General features: G+C 36.4%; 1 protein-coding gene across 4 annotated transcripts in view; it reads right to left on the reverse strand.

Moving 5' to 3' along the window:
- Positions 1-25,110, reverse strand: part of LOC121318091 (WD repeat-containing protein 7-like) — a 217,841-nt gene that overhangs the window by 165,086 nt on the left and 27,645 nt on the right. For all 4 annotated transcript variants that reach the window (XM_041254378.1, XM_041254367.1, XM_041254396.1 and 1 more), the window contains 3 exons: positions 21,937-22,132; positions 20,153-20,367; positions 1,773-2,527 (listed from right to left, as the gene is read on the reverse strand). In XM_041254378.1, the coding sequence (XP_041110312.1) occupies positions 1,773-2,527; positions 20,153-20,367; positions 21,937-22,132 (1,166 nt within the window). The remainder of the gene's footprint in view (positions 1-1,772; positions 2,528-20,152; positions 20,368-21,936; positions 22,133-25,110) is intronic.

Genomic DNA, 25,110 nt, shown 5'->3' on the forward strand with positions numbered 1-25,110 from the left:
GAGTTGCGAAATTCGCCCGATGTAAACGTACATATAAAAAACACACTGGAATACAACGATTGGGAAGCAATTTGAAAAATAAAAAAAATATTGGAGTGTGTACAGGAAGTTACATACCACTGCTGGTGTGCTGTGATGTGTAAATTAAATGGGACTGGTGGCGCACAGTCGATAGGACTTACAGCATTTTGTTTAAACAGTCTTGTAGGATATTAAACCTGGCTGAATAAACCCATCTGATAACATGGAGCTGAAATCGATCATTCACACTACGGTACAGTTCACAAGTCAATCAACAAATATCGCCTCTTTTTGTTTCACCTTAACTTCTGTTACTATATGCAGCTAACCTCTCTAAACACATAAATGGAAATAATATGGCAACACTGTAGCACATATTTACATTGTTGAAAAGGAAAAGTACTAAAACTGTGGTTTTAATGGGTTTTTTGTTTTACTTTTGTCACTCCAACTGAGTTAGGAATACTGAATGCAGGCATTATTTGTGGAGTGAAAAGGCTGGGACAGCCCGATTCTTTTTTCTTTTCTTTTTTTTTCCCCTGAACAGTGAAAACAAGCAGTAGAATCAGCACAGATTAGAAGGCTGTGAATTTCCATGAATGCTAGATGTAGATTATTATTATTACTATTTTTTTTTTTTTTTTTTTAATACTGGCTAAAAAAAAGTAGTCTGTAACTTTGACAAGATAAATGTGCCTTCATAATGTGTAACAGTTATTTAGTTAGTATTGTATTTGTTTCACATTAGAAAGCTGTTTTAGTTAATGGTGGCTTTGAAGGTGATGATTGGTATTGCAACAAAGGGAGGTGTAATATATATGAAATGTATAAACACACCTGTAATAAAAGAAAACACAAAGGGGAAAAATCCAGACTACATACATACAGTATCTTACAATGATATATCACATGGTTAAAGTTGTTTGTTGTGTTGCTTAGTAATAGTAGTAGCACAACGTGTGATTGTGTAGAAATGGGTTTTTGTTTGCGGACCACCTGGATTTTACTCAGACCACAGGCTGGGAACCACTGTTTTAGAGCAATTACTGATTACTCCTTGTGCACATATCAAACAGAAGACAAAAGTTCAGTTTTATATTTTTAAAGCTATTATATAGATTTTTTATATATCTGTAAGAAACTTGCAGCCCGTCAATTTGTAGCAGAAACTGCAAGTTAACACAAACCACAAATTTTGATGTGACTACAATGTTTCTATTATGTATATGTTATTTCATTGCAAAATAATGCTAAAAAATAAACTGAAACAGAAAAGGAAAAGTCACTCTCACATTGCTTTTTGCTAGTGAGGGATTGGTATGCCTTGTCATCCTCTCTAGCCAATCAGTGATCTTCTTTCCCATTGCTATGGTTAGCAACGGGAAAGAAGACTGTGGGCCGTGATGCAAGTACTGTACTTACTTACTGTTAAATGTTGTGACTGAGACTGAAGTCAAAACAATTGATTTAAATGATGGCAGATTCCAATACCACTAGAAAAATTCCTATTATTTAAAAGGAAAAATGAGACTTGCAGGCATTGTTAGAAATCAACTGAATATGACCAATTGTACCCAGCCCCAAGTGGTAGAATCCAGAACCAGTTGATTATGTGCAGAGAGGCCTTTTAAAAGATAACATAATTTGTAGTGGAATGTCATGAAAAGTACAACTGATTTAGGATGGCACTAATGTATGTGCAAATTGATGATGGAATACTTATTTATTTATTTATTTATTTATTTAAATACCTGATTGGAGGCTTCTTCATATGTTCTCCAACAAACGTTGCATTGGTCATACTCATCAAAGTGTTGGCTAAGGAGATTACAGAGAGGAGGTGCTGTGTGGTAACAGCTCGAGACACACCGTATGTGCCTTTTCCCAGCACCTCAGACACAGACATCTTCCTGCCCATTGCATCAGTGGCTCCCAGTGCCATCCTGGCCACAGAGTCCTTGAAAGTGGGTAGCATGAGAGACATGTGGCCTCCTCGGGAGAGCAGACCGAAGGAGACCGGGCAATGGGGCTTCAGCATGCCTAGGAGGTTGAGACAGACATTGTCAAGCACACTGTCAAGCCCCCAGGCATGGAGGCAGGACATGAAGAGCTTGGCAGTGTCCATTGTGAGGTTGTATTCTAGTTGTGTCAGGGACTTGGACTTTGCGTCTTCCTTCCTCTGCCTCCTCAGCTCGTCATCCTCATCCTCGTCATCGTCCAGCAGGTGCTCTTTGATATTCTCTTTGATGGTCTCCTTCACCTGCTTGAGCAGCACGGCCGCCCGCTTCCCCGCCAGGAAGGAGCCCCCCTTGTCAGCACCGCCTGGGGCCTTCTGCAGGCTCTCGGGAGAAATCAGAGTGGGGCAGGGCCTGGAGGCTTCCTCAGTCAACAGCTGGATGATAACAGCCTCCACATCAAAGAAAAGGACGTGCATGTCAGGGTCCATCAGATTTGTCTTCATTGCCTGCACCATCAGTGAGTTGTGCGAGTATTTAGGCAAATTACCCTGGAGAGGAGGGAAAGGGGGAAGGGGGGGTGGGGGGAATAAAGAAAATTAAGAAAAAAAGCCATACTTCCAGACATGAGTATGAGGATATTTAAACTATTTTTTATTCTTCACATAGAAACCATCCAACAATCAGGGTTTGTTGGCAAAAAAAAAAAAAAACAAAAAAAAAAAAAAACATGTGCAACAGAAACAGCACGTGTTTACTATAGTACAGTTACAAAGCTATGTCCCACAATTTCTGCATCCTTTTAGAAATTAAGTTAAGAATATTATGTATACAGTAGCTAGACTATGTGCCTAGAGTACACCACCACCATATTGTGCTCATCTTTAAGTAAATACACACACAGAAACACAAATATGCATAAACAAATACAACACCACAGTTGTGATACCTTTTGAATTAATTAGTTTACTTCACAAACAAGTACTGATTATTTCAAAACAGGCAATTTGTCATGCATTCATTTCTCACAATAAATAAGTAGTAACATCTGTCATATTGACCGACCACAAAATGGTCTCTCACCTTTAGCACCTTTTATAATCCACCACTGGACACTCAATAAGGACCACACTTAACTGAGGGCAAGGAGGCTGTTACTGTTACTGTGTTCAAAAGGCTGTTAGCACCTTTAATGAACATTAGTGATCACTTCAATTTTCAAAAATACGTGCATTCTTTGTTAATGTGAAAATTTAAAAAGATACAAATCCTTATTCATCACAAATTCCAAGGCCAAAATGGCACAAGGCATGACTAGTGAACAGAGCTTTTAAAACATATTAAAAGTCTTCTGAAGATATGGCAGTCTGGATATATTTAGATTTTCAGAAACCAGTTTCTTATATATAGATGGCACACTGTTTCAACTGAAACAAAATAATTTTTTTTTTATTATTATTATTATTTTTTTTTTTTAATGAAGACATATTTGTTTACAATGCCAGCTAACCCATAACCACCACCTCCACAACAAAATGAGGAAGCGAGTGTGTTATTTGCCCTAACAAAAATGTCATTGGAGGTTTATACAGCACAGTGAATGCACTGCCAAGTCTGTGAACACCTTAACTGTGAAAAGCATTATATTTTAGCATTAAATACATGTCACTGCTACAAAAAAAAACTACTTTTTTAGCATCTCATTCTTAAATACAAAATGCATAGCCATCTGTAAGACTCAGTCAAGCTGTAAGATGACATTTTATTACTTACACATGGGATCTGAAACCATTCATTTTGATAGAGTGCTATGTTACGACACAGTGATGGGATACATAAAATACAGAATCACTGTAGAGGCACATGAGAATTTACACGTCACTTGCTAAACAGTATCAAAACGCAATGCCAATTGTATCATGTAAATACACACACACTACTATAAAAAAAAGAAAATAACTTGTGTATTTTTCAGCCAGATATGTCCTCCTAATTCTGTTGATAGCATGTTTCAATCAACTACATCTTCCAGCCTTCCTTTTACACACTGCTGATTAGTTATATTCAATATTGGTATGTCTAGTGAGTGTTATGTGGCCCAAACACAGCATAACATTGCTTTGCTTTCTTCAACAATGTATTAAGGCACAGATTAAATGCATCTTAAGGTGTATGACTTGCAGCATGGAAAACCACTGCCCTCTTCAGTGCTGATGTTGTAACTGCTTTTGATTTTCACATCATCATACTACTGTATACAAACATGATCTTGTTTTTACAGCTAGAGGATAAGGACACCTATCACAATACCATTAAGTGGACATTTAGACAAGAACGTCCCAGCAACAAAATATAACCAACAGCAATGACCCTGATGGCCTTCGTGGTACAAATATGCTTTTATAGTATTTTTTGTTAATACATTTTTTAAAAGAAAAAGGCAATTACAGCATTATCAACTTTGTAGCAGTGCTGGAACAAACACATGCTATGAAATGCTCAATTATGAATTAATATTGTATACTATAACTGCCTATATAAAAGCAGCTTTTGAAAATGTGGGAAGTTGTCAATTGCCTCCATAACCTTTTACAATAAGCACATTATTGCCAAAACTTATTTGGTTTAGCACTGAAAACGCAAACACAGAGTATGCCCAGCGCTCCAGATAAGGTTTTGGGTCTGGGAGTAACTTACCCTCTAATTTTAACAGAGAGAGAGTAAAATGCAACATTACCTTGAAGTCATGAGTAATCTTGATAAATACTGTACTCTAATGGTAAAATCGGGGAGGCATTAAAAAAGAGCTTCCATTATAACTGCAATGTTACTTTGAACTACTATATAACCACACATGTATTCTACAAGGTTCTTTATTGGCTCAGTGCATTTTTTTCGAGGTAACACACCGCCTCTGCAAATTAATTATGTTACTTATATTTGAACATTAAATTCTTAAACTCAGTGAACATGTTACAACTTCAATATAAAGCCATACAGATAAATACAATAAGGAGATGTATTGTTAAGTTACAAACAGTTTTTATGGCTGTTACGACAATGGCTCCAGTTGGATTTGTAGTTGGACCGGGGTGTTTACGCATCAAATTGTCTCATTTTTCTTATACTTACTGTGCTTGGCTGCAAAGACAACAGGGCTAGCCAGAGATTAGATCATGTTTGTTGCCTTGGTTTTCTTGTGTACAGTTCCCTAGTAACTGAAGACATTGTATTCAGGGAGATGTATGTTAGTGGAAGTTTTAGGGGAGGCAGACAAGCTGTGCAGCAAAACTGCTATGAGTATACGTATGCATAACATTTTTATTTTGTACGTATTTCAGATTGTTTAATGCATAAAAATGGCAGGTGCACAACTTATCTGGACTGCTGTGTATGTCATTATTTTATTCCGCAACCGGGTCTCAGAAGCAGCAATTTCCAATAAAGATGATGCTTAAAAGACATTAAATTGGTGACAAAGTGGTGACTACAGCAGCATTATCCTTGATCAGACACAGTTTTAAAAAAATCACTTCAACAGTGCCAGTAGCTTGATATCACCAAATTACAGAGATTTTAGAGACATTTAAACATCTGGAGGACATTAATGCAGTATTGAAAAACCTACTTTAACAATAGAATTGAATCAGTAACTGTCACTGAAGTTTTTTTTTTTTCATTAAGATCATATCTGGCTTGCGTAAGGCAAAGGTGGATAGTAATATAATCCTAGTGTTTATGAATGATGTGCCCAGGCCATGTTATTTTATTTTTTTATTATTAGAAACTACAGTAAGACACAACATTATATTAGCTCAAAGCCATTCACTTAACCAGAACCAAAGTCCAATTCAGATATTGTGCAGGAAGTCTGGCTTTACAAGTTTATAACACCTTGTCATAAATACGTTTTATTAAGCAGAAAGAAAGTACACAGTCCAATTTACTAAGAGCCATACAAACTAGAAATGGGAATTTTTGTAAACAAAAACAAATAAAATAAAAAAAAACAGGCACAAAAAGGTAAAATGTTGTTGTATGGCACACACGACTGAATTTAATCAAAAAAAATGTACAGAACATACATGTGTGCTGAGTATGAAGGCAATATCTTTAAGTGTTAGGTCTTTAGCACCTGAAAACCAAAAAGTCACAATATGACAGCCATCTTTGGTCACAGGTCAAATTGACAGCTAAAAAATAGTTTATGAAATATTGGCAATTGTAGGGATAACATTTGAGAGAATCATGCAAGCTACCCTTATGTGATGCTAAATTGGTCAATTAAAATTCTGAGCTGTTTTTGTAACACAACAAAATATTTAATAATATAATATAATTGAGGGCCTAGATGACAGCAAGCATTCTATGGTCATTATCTGTCATTACATTTCAACAGAAGTGTTTTTGGTTCTGTTCAGCTTTTGTCCTGTGGATTAATGGTTTGTTTTGACAGGAGAAGCTGTAATTTTAGGACTAAGTGCAGTACTGTGACAAATCATCATTTGACCAGAGTAAAAAATATCAATCTAAAGATAGGGGCTGCTGGATGGTGCAGTGTCTTGGCAATTGAATAGGAAGCCTTCCATTTCACTTCTCAACCAACAGTTGGATTCCTAGATTGATTGTAATAATGAACAAAAGGTATGTTGGGGGCCTATGCAGTTCACTGGCATCACAACAGGCACTGCTGTATCTCAGAGTGGATAAGGATTGGGCGAGGACAAAGACAGGACCATTTTACTCCCTAGCTAGAATGGGAAATAATCCATCATTAGTGACGTGTGTGAAAGCTGCTCTCACTATCGTAAATTTGCCCTTTAAAAATGAGACCCAGTACACATAAATAGAGGTTTAAGCATTGACACGCACTTTTTAATAATACAAAATGAACAAAAACAAAATAAACACCTTTAGCCCCTATTGTGCATTGTTTGACTTAGACCTTTTTATATCACTTCATAGCAGAGTTGTTTTTTTAGGATATCATGAAACAAAACTCTCTCTACAGCAGCTACTGCATACACCAATATGAGTACCTGCACTTTTTTGTTGAGAATTTCACCCCTGGTCCCAAGGATAGCAAAAAATCATATTATAACTGGAAAATACAACAAATGTATATATTTCATATTTTTAGTTTAAATCTTACATGGCTTATATTGCTCTACAAACTATATTGTCCTTTTTTACTTTGTCTCACATCTCATAGTTGATTCCCATTTTTCCAAGTTATCAAACTACGAAGATTTAAATTATTGTACACTGTTCCGTAACACAAAAAAAAAAAATATATATATATATATATATATATATATATATATATATATATATATATATGCTTATAACTATTTACATGTGCTTGATCACATAAGTATAACTATTATGAATTAAGTAAATTTACAGTATAATAGTAAATCTCAAAAAACTAACTTCTAAATCTTTTGTAGTCATTTTTTGTATTACTTTAGTATAAATACATGTTAATTTGGATTCATATGTTGTTTTTTTCTGACTTTATGTGAACGAAAAGACACAAAAAGCCCCCGTTTTCTCATTGGAAATAGTGATGTTTTGAAATTTACCTGTCCTGGTCACAAAAGCAAAGTTTGTGGGGAATAATAGCCATTTTCTATACTTTTGAGGCATAAGCAATTAGGAAATAATACTTGCTACCCAGGAACAAAAATTGTGTTACACAGTGTAATTTAAAACATTTTACAACATTATTGTACTGTATGAAACAACATTAACGCAGCAATGGCCAAGAATGACCACCCAGGCTTCAGTGGAGCTTTTCCCAAAGACTTATTAAAATGAGTTGAAGTCAACTGTTAATTGTGGGGTCCCACTCCTGCAAGAAACTCCATATAAATAGAAATGATACGTTGCCGGGGATCCCCACAGGGCGCTGCCACTGGGTGAGCAGGATGAGTCATACAGCTTGGACGGCACCAGTTCGTGTCCGGGATGTGCTAAGAGTCCAAACTTTGCTGAGGACTCCGAAGGGGAAGTCACATTGGCTCTGATGCTCCCAGGGTGGGGGATGGGAAAACGGGAGGGATTCAACTGAGAACCCTACTATCCAGACACTGAGCACATTCAGAGTGGATAAAAAGCAGGGCTGATCTCTGTTCTCCACGATCAGTAGCCCGTCCAACTCTGTCTGGACTGCGCAGCATAAAAACGATTCTGGCTTTAGGCTTGTGAGATAGGAGGACATTCACACACCCTCAGAACGTCTGTACTGTGTGGGGGACTTGCTGCGGTGAGGAGAAAACATAATTGGACATTCCAAATTCGGGGAAAAATAATTAAAAAATAAATAAATAATTGGTCACTAAAATAAATGAATGAATAAATAATTAACAAATAAATAATAAGCTGTTAAATAAAGGGCTATTCACACTATGCCATTTACTCACTGTGATTTCTAGGTTAAAAAATTGAACGTATAGAATGGAATACTACCTTTCACACTTGAACAAAATCGCTGCAAAACAAAATGCGAAATTCGTTGCGAAAAAAATTGAAAGAGGTTTGTTTTCTGGATGAAAAAGGCCGCAATCACCCTGTCCTGCCAAATTTGGATATGCTCTGCAGGCAATATGGATCTAAAGCAAGCTGCCACATGGTTATTGCTCCTAAGAAGAGAAAGAAAGAGCTACACAAACGTCTATGTATGTGTATAGTGTATCCTACAAATGCTGTTGTATTTATTTACTTAGTTATGAAATTGAAGGTTCACACATATACAGTGCCTTTTTTCACCTTTTGTTGCCTTATAGCCTGGAATTAAAATGCATTATTTTTTTTTTTCTTCATTTACTTACACATCCTACCGTACAACTTCCAGTGAAAAAAATATTCTAGAAGTTTGTAGAAAATTAAAACTGAAATAGCTTGTTTGGATAAGTGTGCACCCCCCTTGTAATAGCAATCCTAAATTAGCTCAGGTATAACCAATTGCCTTCAAAATCGCTCACCAAGTTAAGTGGCCTCCACCTGTGTTAAATTGTAGTGATTCACATGATTTTAGGATAAATTCAGCAGTTCCTGTAGGTTTCCTCTGCTGGGTAGTGCATTTCAAAGCAAAGACTCAACCATGAGCACCAAGGCGCTTTCAAAAGAACTCTGGCACAAAGTTGTTGAAAGGCACAGATTAGGGGACGGGTATAAAAAAAAAAATATCTAAGGCCTTGAATATCCCTTGGAACACGCTCAAGACGATTATTAAGAAGTGGAAGGTGTATGGCACCACCAAGACCCTGCCTAGATCAGACCGTCCCTCCAAACTGGATGACCGAGCAAGAAGGCCTCTATAAAAGTCTTTCTTCCTGTGGTGCAGTAAATAAACAAGGTGTTAGCAGAGTTCTTCAAAAGAAACCAAGCACGTAAATGATGATTTGGAACAGCCAGTGGCTAGTATCAATTTCAGCTAAACCTGTAATCTACAGCCTCTCTCAGAAGATGGGGCGAAAGAGTAACAGGAAAACAGAAAACACTTGAACATGTTCTTTAGCATTTTCGGTACCTTCCCTGATTGCACTGATTACCAAGTAGACATCAGGATCTGATTGGAAATAAATGGTCTTACTTATAGTAATAGAGACTGCAGCTGATCATAATTACAACTGTTGTTTAACTATTAACAGTAATATCAACATGAACAGCCCCTACAATAAATGATCGTCTACTTTGCAGTACAGCAATCTGATGCACATCATATTTTCTTAAAATCACCAAGTTCTGCAACTCAGTACTGTAATGCTTGCTAAAAAATGTCATAACCCCTTTCCATCACAACTGGATTGTAATAGAAAACTAACACTTACCTAAATTTTGTTCCACACCTAGCAGAGGGCAGTAGATGTGTATAATGGCCGCTGTAGTCGGATATGCCAGTGCCCATTAAATATAAACATTGGTATATCCCAAGATAACATGGATAGCCTAACCACTTCCCATCACAAGATATATCTAGATATATAATACAGTGACTAACATACAGTATATACAAGTGCCTCCACTATATCCCCGTTGCCAGGGGATAACCATAATTTCAGTTAAATAATTTTAATAAATGATTGTCAACTACTGTAGGAAAAATATTAATGGTTACTCTCAGATGTTCCATTGTCACTAATTACTCAACTTGTGCTAACTGACTCAGTTCTACAGCTATCTTGTGTCTGTCTAAGTGTAAATAGTTTTGAATGGCATGTTCATATATTGTTTGTTTTACAGATGTATCTCACTGCCTTTTCTTAAATGTAATGTAATTTTGGATATGCTTTGTATACCTAAGTATTTTGACCTGATCAGAGCAGCTCTCAGCTCTAGCTGTCAGATTGTCCAGACCTTCACCACACAAAGGTAAGACTAACTGTAAGAGCCAGAGAGAAAGGTTATTGTATACCGATACAGTGTATTAGCAGAAATTCAAAATAAACTTAATTCACTAGATGATGCTGACTCTTTAAATCAAAACAGACATATGCCTGACCTTGTCCGGTCCTCACGACTGCCAGTTTCTTCAAATCGTTTGATGGTCTTGGCCACAGCAGTTACAGACACTTGTAACACTTGCTTCAGACTGAAATCTCCTTGCTTTGTGTGACCATTTCATTGAAATTGACAAGATTTATATTTTCATTTAAAAATTAAATTTTTGAATGCAATTATCAGCTTATATAAGTACACATATCACATAATAAAATATTAAGTGTTTATAGACAAGTTTATACAGTTAGAAGCATAGATAATCATGAAAAACCTGGTTTCAAGCAGGTGTACTCAAACTTTTGACTGGTACTGTGTGTGTGTATGAATAGATATATATATAAAAATCTAATTTTTTTTTGTCCTACTAGTGCAAGAAGGCTGCCCACACAGCTAACTTGTTAATTCAGCAGAGTGCAATCCTTGAGCAATATTTCTGTTTAGATCTATGCTGGCCATACGTCATCACCAAAACCAAATTGCTTCCAAAACGTGTCTTCTCTTCCTAGTTGTCACTTAGAGCTCAGGAATCCGTAGCATAAACACAACAACAAACAGACAGCACATTATAACCATTAGTGGCGTTTTAATCTCTGGGTTATGCTGGGAAAGTTTATTGCCATGTAAAATCAATACATTTAATAAAGCTTTCCTGCCCCCCTCCCCTTTCTCTCAGACATTCGCAAGCCAGAAACCATAATTTCGATCTGCTTCTGACTCTCAGTACTTATTTTTTGTGCCTTGAGCCTTATGATTACCTCCACCCCACCCCCCTCCACACACACCATCTTCTGCCCTCTTGCAATTCCTCCAGCACTCAAAGGTGCAATGCAATCAGCACTAACGCTGCAAACTACAACCAGGTCACAGAGCGGGCAGCTAGAGCCCCGACCACAGAAGCAGGAAAGATCAAACTAATTAGACAAAATCTGTGGCAGGCTAGAGGAAAGGTCAACAATTTTGTAACACTGTCAGCATAAAAAAAAGGCTTTAGATTCCCTTTATTTGGAGGCTCAGCCACACCTGTGATATCTTTAAGGTCATCTATCACTTTGCCTCCTCTTTTACATCTGTGAATTTTAACATCAGCATATAACTAGAAACACACAGACTTTCATTTTGGCTCATGCTTATTTTACAGGCAAGTTTTATTGACTGTCAGACACATGATTGTTGGATGACTGTTGGATGATTTGGTTCCCTTCATTTCATTACAGAAAATTACTGTAGTTTCAGAATAGAACACGCATCCATATACATATAATTGAGGCTGATACGTGGAATGCATCGGAGCATGTTATCTGTGATTTATTTAAGAGATGTTAAACAGTTTTATGAAAATAAAGTTTATACAGTCATTCAAATCTAATGGTTTCATTACTAAAATATTTCTAAACTTCACTGCGCACAGACTAGCCAACCCGGAAGTACCTGAATCTTCTCTGCGTCTAAAAGCATTAAGTACGATGTCATGCTGAATTTTGCATAAAAAATACAAAAAATGTAAAGAACAACTGACGCATGTGCATATCTCAAAATAATGCCAATGGTGCTTAATGCAGCGTGGAAATAACGTTTGGTACCCTGTGGCGAGTACCACATAATGTTTTTCACTTGAAGGGCAGTATGCCTGGCCAGGCAAAACACGTTCTGAATGGAAAAAAAAAAATATATAAACGTGTATCCCGTTTAAAAAAAAAAAAAAAAAAAAAAAAAAAAAAAAGAAGATGCTGTTTCTTTGTTAGTTGATGCACGCACTTTTTGAAAACAATATATAGTTTCTGGTAAGGAATTTGGCTGGGTACAGGAAACAGGTGAAGAAACCGGTGCATAAGAGAGAGGGTACAGGTTGTGGATTTGTTGTTTTTCATTGATTTATAGCTATTGAATGTTTGAAGTACATTTGTTAAATCGCGTTCTTAGAAAAAGAAAGACGGAAGGATATGAACACAGAATGGTGAGCGAATATGCTGTTGCGCTGGTTTTAGGGATGGGTCGGTATACCGGTTTTTCAGTTTACCGCGGTTTAGGTTCACTACGGTATTAATACTGTTTCTTTTATTCTAAACCTCAATTATCATAATTCGGTTATACACCGGTTAATGCATTTTTTCAGCTGCAAACACGCTTCTTCTAAATCAAGCGATGGTACTTGCAACCTTAGCAAAGTGTCTGATTAAGATCTTTTTGTGAATTGATACTGTATTCTGATAATGGTTTTGAAGGAAACTGTCAACGACACAGAATACACGTTTCAATTGCTGTGTTCTGTTACCCAGAGCTTGCTGCGCCAGCTGCTCTTGAGTGGTGTCTTTCTGACGTCACACGCAGCTTTTAGAGAAATGCCTTCTCCAAACCATGCAGCATAGCACACATTTTCAACATGTTATATTTGCCTGGATTATCAACAGTCAGCTTAATGTAATAGATGAGCATTAACTTTACTGTAAAATTATACATCACTTATCACAGATTTAGTACATTATGTGTTTTTTTTTTTTTTTTTATAATCGATTTATTTATTTAATATAGTGTGGATAAGGCTGTTCACGGCTCCATTGTATAATGATAAAATGTTGTTCGCCTCCACTAACAAGGTGGCAGCAGTAGTTTTAGTGGTTATTTGCATTACGATTTGAAGGTCACTCATGATTTCTGCATCGTCCCTCTGGTTCACAGCCGCAGCCAACCTCCCGCAGTAACATTTCAAAGCTGCACTGAGCTTTGTAGAATCTACATAAATTTATGTGGGTGTTGATTGACGTCTACAGCGCATCTCCAAAATTCTGGGTAGCACTGTGCAGAACTGCAGAAATCTGCGCTATAAGAACACGACCGACTCAAACAAAACTAGCACAGACCTGCGACTGCAGCAGGATAGCCTACTTATTATCAACGTAGTTTTGTTTAAACTAGTTTTAACAGTATTCCAATTTTTTTAGGTAAGTGAAGAATTTATTTATTTCCCCCCCCCCCCCCCCCACAAATTCCACGTGTAATCACTGGAAGCTTACTTGTGCAATGTCGTAAATGTAAATCCAATAACACGTTTTACTATACAAAATACATTTTTTTTTGGCTATACATATTTTATTTATCTGGTTGAAAAAAATAAAGACTCATCTCTGCTCTTAAATAATAACCTGTATGGTTATTACTTTACTAATTTGTTTGTTTATTTAATTTTATACATTAAAATGTTTTAACAAACTACACCACCATGTCATTTTGAGCAAATAATAGATCTTAATACTGTTGTAGGATAACATTGAGAGTGTACATCTTTAGTGTTTTTTTTTTTTTCTTTTTTTAAATTATTATTCTGATTTGTCTTTATAAAAAAGAAACATAACAAGTTTTTTGGCAAAGTAAAATACTAAATACCAAATGTTTAAATCATTCCATGAAAGGAAGTGTGTTTTGTTGGCTTTATTTTTGTGAATTACAGTAATTTAAAGTGATTTACATTAGTCTTTCTTCATTTCAGCCTTTATTTGATAACTTGCACGATGTACTGTAAACCGTGATATTAAGGTTACCACGGCATTTTTTTTTTTAACGGTTATCATAAAAGTTTTAAACAGAAAACAAAACACTGAACAAACAAAACAGCATGTTGGTCAAAATAAAACAAACAGTGGACAAACCCAAACAAGTATAGGAATTGTTATATTTTAGATTTTAAATTATTTCTCCTCTCTCTCTATCCCATTCTCCACAGTGAATACCCAACCTCAAGTGTGCCTCTATATATAGTGCCTTGCAAAAGTATTCAGATCCTCTCAGTTTTCATATTTTGTTCCTTTCAAGCTTGCAGTCATGACACTTTGAAGTTAATTTGAAGGAAGTTATATACACAAGCTACTCCACAAATTCAAAGCAAAAACAAAAAGAAAGAAGTAAATAGATAATTAATATGAAATAAAAATGGAAAAGCCATGACTGTATAAGTATTCAAACCATTGCTGTGGCAAACCTAAATTAATTAAGGTGCACAAAATGACCTTAACAAGCCACACAATTCGTTGAATGGCCTCTGTCTGTGTGCAATATTAGTGGTTCTCATGATTTCAGAATAAAAACACCTATCTCTGCGAGGTTCCTTGGTCAAGCAGTGAATTTCAAGTAAAGACTAAACCATGAAGACCAAGGAAATTTCAAAGCAAGTCAGAGACAAAGTCATTAAAAAGCACAGATCAGGAGAAGGGTACAAAATATCAAAGTCTCTGAATATCCCTGTGAGCACAGTTTACTCAATCATCAAGAAATGGAAAGTGCATTGTACCACCCAGACACTGTCTAGATCAGGCCGTCCCTCCAAACTGAGCAGCCAGGCAAGGAGGAAACCTGTGAGGGATGCCACTGTGAGGCCAACGACAACTTTGAAAGAGCTACAGAGCTCAATGGCTCAGATAGGAGAAAATCTGCATCAGTCAACAAAATCCAGAACACTTCACAAAAGTAGCCTGTATGGCAGGGTGACAAGAAGGAAGCCATTACTAAAAATAAGCCATCTCAAAGCCCACATGGAGTTTGCAACAAAGCACCCGAGTGATCCTGCCAAAATGTGGCAAAAGGTATTGTGGTCAGACGAGACAAATTTGGAACTTTTTGGTCTAAATGCCAAGTGTTACGTTTGGCGCAGACCCAACACAGCACATCCCCCAGTCAACAACATCCCTACAGTCAAGCATGGTGGTGGCAGCATCATGCTATGGGGATGCGTCTCCTCAGCAGGGACTGGAAAGCTTGTTAGAACTGAAGGAAAAATGGATGAAGCAAAGTACAGGCAAATACTAGAGGAAAACCTGTTTCAGTCTGCTAAAGACTTAAAACTGGGGCGGAAATCACCTTTCAGCAGGACAATGATCCAAAGCACATGGCCAAAGCTACAATGGTGCTAAAATACTTATGCAATCAACACATTTCAGTTTTTTTTCTTCAGTTTTTGCTGACATTTACTGTAACTTATCTTACCCTTAGAAGTCTTCAGTTTGAGCATTCAAGTTTTGAATAAAATATTAAGTTTAAAAAAATGCATATGCATCATTTTGTAATTTCACAAAATTGGACACCATAGGAAGGGTCTGAATAATTTTGCAAGGCACCGTATATACAGCTGTGCCAGGATTTAACTTCTAATTAATCATTTACTTGAATCCCGTCACGTGAACTAATTTGTGCAATCCCTGTGCCTAAATACAAATATACATACCACATACAACATAAAACACAAAATACACACAGGAGCGGGCACCCCACTACAGTGTCGGGTTTGCCTACGAGACTAATAATGATTGATATGTATAGGGTTTGTTGTACCTTTATAAAAAATAAACTTGATTATACAGTGTTTGTATTTTTAGCAGTATTACCAATAAAAAGCATGTCTCTGCAAGCATACGTGATTTATTTATTTTTACATCACACAATATTGCGAAATGGAAATTATTATCAATACCAAACGATATTGATATGTCGAAATATTGATATTGAGGGTTTCCCCGAATGGCTCACCTGGTAAAAGCACTACCACGCGGCATGCAGGGTGAGTCATGCACCCAGATATTGCAAGTTTCGGAATCCTTGTTGTTCCGAGCAACATTTGTTCCATAACACGGATTGCTCACACAGACTTGATGTCTTCAGCAGTGTGACCATGACGGGCTACTGTAAATGCAGTGGTGTTAATGCAAATACTTCTTAAGTATTCTACAAACCGGTCCACTAAACGCTTTTTAGTTTCTCCAATATACAATTTGTTGCATTTCTTGCAGATAATGCAGTAAGTAGACTATTCCTTTAGAGGTACATGTAAAATGTTCAAATGTAGAATGTTGAATGAAGACTTAATGCCTCTAATCTCTGTTTCAGAATGAAAGGCACATATCCATGTAATACACCACGATGTAATATCTGTAAATACATTCATTTTGAAACAATCTGAAACTAAATAACTTGGTTATTTAAAATAGCACAAACATGTTAATGTGTGCAGTTGTTTATGTTACTGTTAGCATAACTGTAACTGTAATTATAACAGAACAAAATATAATTGTAATTGCTATTTTAAGGACAAATTTGCTGAAATTGTAATTAGAACTGTAACTGACCCCAGGTCTGCTCCAAGGCAGGCTCAAGACATGCTAACAGAGCAACACTGGGAAGCTCACAGGTTTATTTACTATGTTTAAATTAATAACTTCTTTCTTCTTCCCTTATCTTTCTTTGTATACTTTGGTTTCTGTTCATCAGTTTCTAACATTGTAAAAGGGGTACTTTTTCTCCCTGCCAACATTATTTTTTTTGTATTGTGTCAAAAAGCAGTAGAATCTGTGGCTTTGTGACAGACGCCCCCAGAACTGTAAATGCTCTAATACTCTAGGCTTAGGGCCTTAAATAAAGGTGTAAAGAGCTGTCCCGCAGCAGGAACAGTGAGACACAAAAGAAGATTTTCATCAGATTATCTCCACTGATTATCCAACTTTATCTCAGATGAAACTGTCCAACTCAAAAAAATGAGGTCTACCATTAACCCCTACTGTGATTTAAACAGGTGGATTGTCTCTGTGTCCACTGCAGGTAGACTTTCAAGTGGGAATGATAAGTGACTTTGTTGAGGATTGCTGATGCCATAAAACTATTTTGAATATATAGTGGTTCTGATTACTTACTGTAAAGAAATAGTGGTCCTGACACAAGAAATGCAATGTCAGGATGTTCTGGACCACACATCTTTCAAAACTGAGGAAGAGAGTGCTAAATGGATATTGCAGGAACAATAAATGAAAGTAAAACATGTCAAGCCATTCACTTTCTGACAACTGCTTACTTATACACATACTGCATATCACATGGTGGCCAAATCAGTGCATAGTACATGTACGTCACTGCCTGTGGATGCCTCCACACCATTTCCCGGGGATAAATCCACCACACCACACGGCGATGCCTCCACCGCCCGGGGATGTGTGCGGACGGCGTCCTACAGTATTATTTATTATTTGAGACCGGCAAATAGCCATTCTCGTACAACGTGACTGGCATAGATGAATTCCCCATCTTAAGTAGCTTGTGGGAATGTAGGTGGAGCCTTAATAAGGTAACTACTTAATGGGTAATTAAGGCTCCAGCCACTGTCTAAAAGACCCACTCTGAGTTTAAAAGAGTTGTGAGGAGACTTAACTCTTGTGTGTTTTTGTTAAAACTGTGTATTTTTGTTATTTAATAATACACTGCTTCAGCAGTATACAAAAAATATACCCCATATCATTTGTTTGTGCTGCTTTCTGAACCTGACGTCACCACCCACATGCACCACTCTAGCCATCCGACAATGCCCCGCTTCTAGGGGGCAAAACAGCAAATCTAACACTTTAATGTAGAGCTAAGACTAGGTTGTGATGATTAAGAGCCATTTTAGAATTTGTTGCAAATTTCCAACTCCAACTTCCAAAAAGGAACAAACAATTTTATTTCTCTCGCAGTTCTCGAATCAGTGTCACTCTGGTTGCCTACGGTGCCCTACATAATGGCAAGATTTTCAATATTTTTTTGTCCATTATTTATTAATTGCAACAATTAATAATAAACATGGCTCTTTGTTAAATTGAATAAAGGAAGACAATGCAGAACTGACCAAAATCATAAGAAAATGATCAATAATCAGCATGACAGATTAAGTCGCTGAAACTTAATTGCAACACTGCTATCAATTAAATAATAATATAAAACACACAAAATTAGGTGCCTTTTACTAGAAACTTTTGGGGCAACAAAAAACAGCTATTCCATGTAACAGAAATACTTAGAAGGTGAAAATGCTGTCATTCTGGATGATACTTTCAACAACTCTTGTTGTAAAAAAAAAGCATTAAATTAACTAACAGAAAGATTTTGTACTAAATTGAAGTCATTGCTCAATGCCATGTACAAAGACATATAAATGATTTCTCATGAAAGCTAAAATTAAAAAGACAAAGGAAAGGAAAAAAAAAGTAGAATCGTCTCCAGACAGACAGTCTTAAAGTTATTTAATCATCCTTTTTTTAATAATTATTTTCCTAGCATGTCCCTTACCAGTGGTATTTGGGGAAACTATGTAATCTAAGGGGCGTTGCTTTCTTGGTAATTGTTTACAAGAGTCACTATCTTTCCAGCTATAGCTGCAATCACTGCACAGTAGGGATCAAAGAGAATTCCCCAGCGAGATGGCCAGCATGCATTTTTCATAAAGAGATTATCCCCTAGCTTGCTCAGCTCATTCAGACATTTTTTTTTTCAGAGTTGGCTGCACAAAAATCACAAATGTCCCACAGATAGAAACATTAAAAAGGATCTACAAATCTACAAAACCAGGTTATGGGGCAAAATGCAATTTCCACGTACTTACACATACGGTATATATGGAGGAACAAAATTACTGCAAAACAAACGTACTGTATTGTACATCATAATGTGTGGTCCAGGGTTTACATAACTGATTATGTGGATGTACAGTATTGTACTTATAATACATAAAATGACAGTACTCATTTGCATAGATAAAACCAGAGTATTGAGGATGACTACAATACTTACTGTGCAGTATATGTGTACTGGATCATGTGCGAAGTATGTGCCAGCTTACAATTACTTCAGCTTTTATTTTTTTTACACTCTATAATGTTGAAGTTATGCCTGCTTATACTTTGCATTTTACATTTTTTTGTGAAACAATTTGATACAGGGTTGTGCCATTATTAGATTTACATCCACCGTGTTTTAAATATTAAACAGAGTAACTACGGGGTCTCCAAAGTGGCACATCCAGTAAAAGCGCTACACGTGGAGCGCAGAATGAGTCCTATATCCTGAAGATTGCAAGTTCGAATCCAGCCGACCGTGACCGGGGGTTCCTTTGGGGCGACGCACAGTTGGCAGAGCACCACCCGGGTAGGGAGGGCTTGGGTCGGCAGGGGAATCCATTGTTCACCGCACAACAGCGACCACTGTGGCCGATAGGGTGCCTGTGGTTCTGTAGTGGAACCGCCAGATCTGTGTTATTCTCTGGTACTATAGGTCTGGTGACCTCGCTGTGGATTTGCAGTGCGAAAAATTAGATTGGCAGGAGCCCGTTTCGGAGGAAGCGTGTTCCAGCCACCGTTTCCCGAGTCGGCAGGGGTGTTGCGAGCAGTGAGCCGAGGATACAGATAATAATTTGGCATACAAAATTGGGGCGAAAAACCGGGGTAAAAAATTGGCGATGACTAAATAAAAAAAAAAAAAAAAAAAAAAAAACATCACTCTGATACACCTTTTTTTGTCAATTGTGGTGAATACTGAAAAGAACTACACCTTTTCATTGTGTTGATACTGAGAAGTCATTGGAAGGGAGGCACCCATACTAAAAACAGTACAAGATATGCATCTGTGAAATATTTTGATTAAAACCTAAAACACAAACTGAAACAAGTACATTTTTGTACCCACTACATACCTGCTCAAAGGCAAAGGAGAAAACACATTCCTTTGGTGTGCTAAAATCCTGGGTTATATACGGTATCACCATGGACTCCTGGCAGTACTCATTTGGAAATATACATTGCTGACATTTTTTGAAAACACAGCAAAAAAAAAAAAAAAAAGGAATCTGGAGGAAAGGGCAAAAACATAAAAGGGACGAAGGGTCTTACTTTGTCTGACGCCTCGGAGGCCAGCAGATTGGTAGCGAAGGTCTGGAGTTTGTGATGAGCCACGTTCTTCAAGGCAGCCAGGCTGCGGCGGGTCATGGCCTGTTTAAGGTTGACAGCGGGGTGGCTGAGCGAATCTACAGCTGCTGGAACAGCCTCATCACAGGCATTAAGGATCTCCACCGCAGTGATGCCCATTACACAGCGATCCAACGCACCTGCAGAGAACAAAATAATTTTGAAACATCTAGAGGAAGACTATGTTAACTTAATTCACAAGCAAAGTATTTTTTTTCTAATTTGACACTGCCGTAAAGACTGATGTAAAGTGGAATATGATTCAATATGCGTACCAGTAACAAGCAATTGTTTATTTATAGTTTCGTAACAATTTGATTTTACTTTCACAAATAAACTTGCAGACAAATGTTAGTCTTCGTAAAGGATAATTATAACAAAGGAAATAACATTACGATTTAAGAACATTAAGACAATAAAAACACACAAGTCATCTTGTAAGACCTTCGGGACAACAGTGAACATATATCTATAAAACAGGCATGTTTTAGTGTAATTCTTTCCCATGTGACCTCTCTACTCCCCAGCCAGGGATGAGACATTTGGATTGTAAAAATCCTACTAAAATTTCCCTAATCAGCTCTCTGGGGCTGTAACCTACTCAGCAATAGGCCTTTAAAACTGGGTTTAACAGCCTGCATAAACAGGCTAATGCATCTAATGTAGTTATTAAAATACTGACATTAAACATCAGTCTTATTCAACAGCAAACGTCTCAGAAGTAGCTGGAACACAAAGCATGCTAAATAAAATCTGAACCTAGCAAAATCATGGCAAATACAGCACATAAATCATTTGCCAGGTTGTTAAAACAAGAGTAAGAGAAAAAGCTAAATGGTATCATAACAAATACATGACAAAATGGAGCATAGTGAATAAAACAGATTTTTTTTTTTTTTACAATGTGTTCATTTTAGTTCAACAACAAAATTACTGTTAATGTCACACAATTCATTTAAATAAAAAGTAACACAAGAGGATCTAAAATCACTACAAAATAATAATGAATATAAATATGAATAAGTATGTATATATTTGAGTTTTACACTGTCAAACTGAAAATAATGATGAAATATCTATAAATGAATTTACTGTATACAAGTTATAATAGAAACATACTATACAATAAGAACTGTATATAATAATGCTGGGCTAAGAAGTAAATGTGTCCCACTCTCTGGAAAAGGAACGTCTTTGTGATAGTAAATATAAATAGTAAGCATTTTACTGGTTCTTACATATAACTAAAAGGAACATATTAAAATTCCTCATCAGAGTAAGGGTCAGCACTCATACACATTTACTTTTTCATTAACGTTTAGACAGCTGTCTATAATATAGTATGGGCTATTTATTGGGTGATTCAAAACATAATCTACAAATGGATCCCACCCTGAACTTCTCAGATTTCAACCAAAATGATTTTGGCCACAGTGGAGTGTACATTGGGCCATCTTATAGTGCCATATCCCCCTTAATTTTTTTATGTCTTATCAACAGTTTAGCCAATGAAACTTGAGAAAATGGTAGGCATATAGAACACAAAGTTCTAAGAAAACGCCATAAAACTTACCATACTTTTAGAACTAAAAACAGTTTTGAAATTAGGTTTAATAGCATACTAATTCTCAGTTTCAACATGTATTTACATGGTGAAACATTTCAGTTAGTCCAAGTTCAATACTATTTCAATATTAGTTCTTGCATACCAGTATCCATCTGCCAGACATAAACTGATCCATCTGAACAGCCCACCACCAGGTAGTCATCTGAGGGCCTCCACTTTATCACTTGAATTGGGAAAAGATGACGAGACGCAAGCATGATGCACTTCCTCTCACGCAGGCTCAGGAGTCCCACCGAGTGATCGCTGGCCACAGAACAGACACAGTGTTGAACTCGTGTCTGCAACAAAATAAAAATAACATTAAAATAATAAACTGCTCACACCAGTCTGGAAATTACTTATGTTCTTCCCAGAGAAACCTACACTATTTTGAGGGTCTGAAATAGTCTTTCACTACAGGGTGAATTTTTATTAATACCACTTTTTCCTTATTGTCACAAGCCACGTCACATAGGTGTTCACATCAAGAAATTTAACATTGAATAGAACATTTAAATATTTTTCAAAAAACTTCAAAGGCATCCCTCACATTTTATACCTTTTCAGTGACCGTAATGTAATACATTATTGTTACAAACACTGCCAAAGATTACTGTGAATAAATACAAATCAAATATTTACTGGCAAAGAAAAGCAAAGACAGCTCCGCCACTGCATACATTAATTGAATTGGCCCCAGTATTGCATATTGCAATTTCTTAATAACATTATTCAGACTATCACAAGCAAATGTCAAGAAGCAAATCTGTTTCCTTGATTCAACCACAAGAGAAATCCCTTTCTGAAACCTGAAAATTACTTCTGAAGACACCTTCATGTCAATTCAGGTTTCCGGTGTGTGACGCACTGATGCACGAGTCCTTCATTTGCAATTTATTGGTGAATTTATTCCAAGATACTGCTTAACATTTTGGCAATATACAGATAAGCTGATCACTGGCAAGTTCACTTCATTACCAGTTTGTTGTGCTTCTGTTATATTATATAAAAGCAGAAAAATGAAAAAGGACATGAACACCAAATCAACTGAAACTAAAAAGATGAACTGATCAAGTAAAAAGAGACTTAACAAAGCAAACGCAAGGGTAAAAGGTAAAGGCTTGGTAATTGGTCTCAGTTTCAATTATGCAGACAAGCAATAAGTGCTATATTATACCACAAAAATACAATACCACTACTAAGCATGTAATTCTTGCCAGTCCACTGTGTTTATGTACAATACACCGGTAAGTATCACTCCAGTAGATTTTGTACATACAGTAATAGCAATTCTACAATACATTATCAATGTACTGTATTTGGCATTGACTTCTGAGAGAGACTTCCTCATAAGACCTTAATACGTTAAAAAATATATATAAAGGTTCTGGAGTGGTAGTAATGAAAAAAGTTGATTACATGAAAGCAGTAAGGGCTGAATTGTAAAATATAAATACATATGAAGTACAAACTAATAACATTAATATCGTATTATTATAACGTATGTTGGGTTATAAATTGTGCTAACAATCATTCGCATTGGGTGTTTATCTTTGTGCATTTTTGGGTTACCTCTAACCAAAACTGTTCTTGGATTTTGAGGGAACATGTCATTATATAATGCTTTTGATGTAAGTCAATTTTTATAGAATCTGTCTGCTAAAATTCTCACTTATTTTATTATAGCAGACAGCTTCTATAAATATTGATTTATATCAAAAGCATTTTTGATATAACGACTGCCACCACACTGCCTCCTCATAGGTTATGTCTATGCAGGTAACAGTCAACGTTGTTAAGAATGCTTCAAAGAGAACTGACAATTCGAAAGGTGTTTGTAAAGGTCTTTTTCAGATACCTGGTGAAATTCCCTTGTTTCTTCCACTGAATGCAAATATGATTTTGTGAGGATATCAGTAAGTGTTTTTCTTCTTGTAGCCCTATTTTCATTTTCTTGCTCTTTTAAAAAGATTTGTTTAAATTCTTCTGTTATTGATGTGAACTTTTTTTGTTTGTTTTAATTATCCATATCTTTGTTTTGAATGTAGCCTATTCCCTGCTTTACAGTGCATGTTGTAATTAGTGATAAACATGGCGGCTGTTGACACTATCCCGCACTACACAGTGGAGAAGGTAAGGATGTAGGAATATGAACAAAATATTAGCCATGTTCTGATGTAAATAATATCAGGATTCATTTTTTCCAGTTTAGGGGTCTGCTGCCATGGTAACAGCATGCATCCATGATGTTATATATTAGCTCAAAGAGATCAATAGGTTAATTTCTTAATCTTTTGGGGAAAATGCCTCTGTCATATAGAAGCACTACATGCAAAACCTGTTGTAGAGAGGGATTTTGTTTACACAGAACATCCCACGATATGCAATATCACATTTACAAGATTAGCAATGTGTGACGTGTGGAGGAAAATGTACAATATTCTTTAAAAACTGCATGTCAAAACAAAATTACAATACCACAAGTACATATTATTTAGAGCAAACAAGTTTATTTTAAGAGATGTTCACGATCTCTTTAAATTAAACTTTGATTGTTTTATTGCTTTTTGTGTGTACATATTGATTGCAGTCTCCAGACTGTAATATGAATGGACACTCACAAACTTTGTGGATTCATATTTGATTTTTTTTTTCTTCCGATTTCAACTCTTTGTGGACACTGTCTATCACACATCACCTACTTATTAGACAATTTGGCAGTCTGAGCTCACAGTGGGAGAACATACAAAGCGCATAGGGCATTTAATGTGCAATGACTCACTTTCATGACATTCATTTGTAGGCCTCTTTTTTTCTATTTCTAACAAGTTCTTACAAATTTATTTGCTTTTCAGTGTTTGTAGTAATTATTTGGTGTTACCTGAACTAATACAGAATGTGTAAGATATTCCATATATTTAAAAGCAACTGGAAGAACACACTTACTATAACATTACACTATGAGAATAGCATGCACACCTTTAGGGAGCCTGTCCTGGCGAGGGATAATTATTTTTTTATTATTATTTCTAATATATTTAAAGTATTTTTGTCCTTCGCACAATTGTTACCTATTGACACAGTAACGTGCAACAACTTCCACTGTATTCCTGTTGCCAGGAATATGCATCCCCAGCAAGGAATAATGTATAAAAATAAAAAAGATATTACCAACTGTAACTAAATGTGACATACTATAATGGATTCATGTCTGGTCTTGTTACCAAATAGACTTGCTTTGGTGAAAATGGGTTCAGTCGCTTAAACCAGGTTATGC

Source organism: Polyodon spathula, chromosome 1, assembly GCF_017654505.1.
Source record: "Polyodon spathula isolate WHYD16114869_AA chromosome 1, ASM1765450v1, whole genome shotgun sequence".
Taxonomy (NCBI): Eukaryota; Metazoa; Chordata; class Actinopteri; order Acipenseriformes; family Polyodontidae; genus Polyodon; species Polyodon spathula.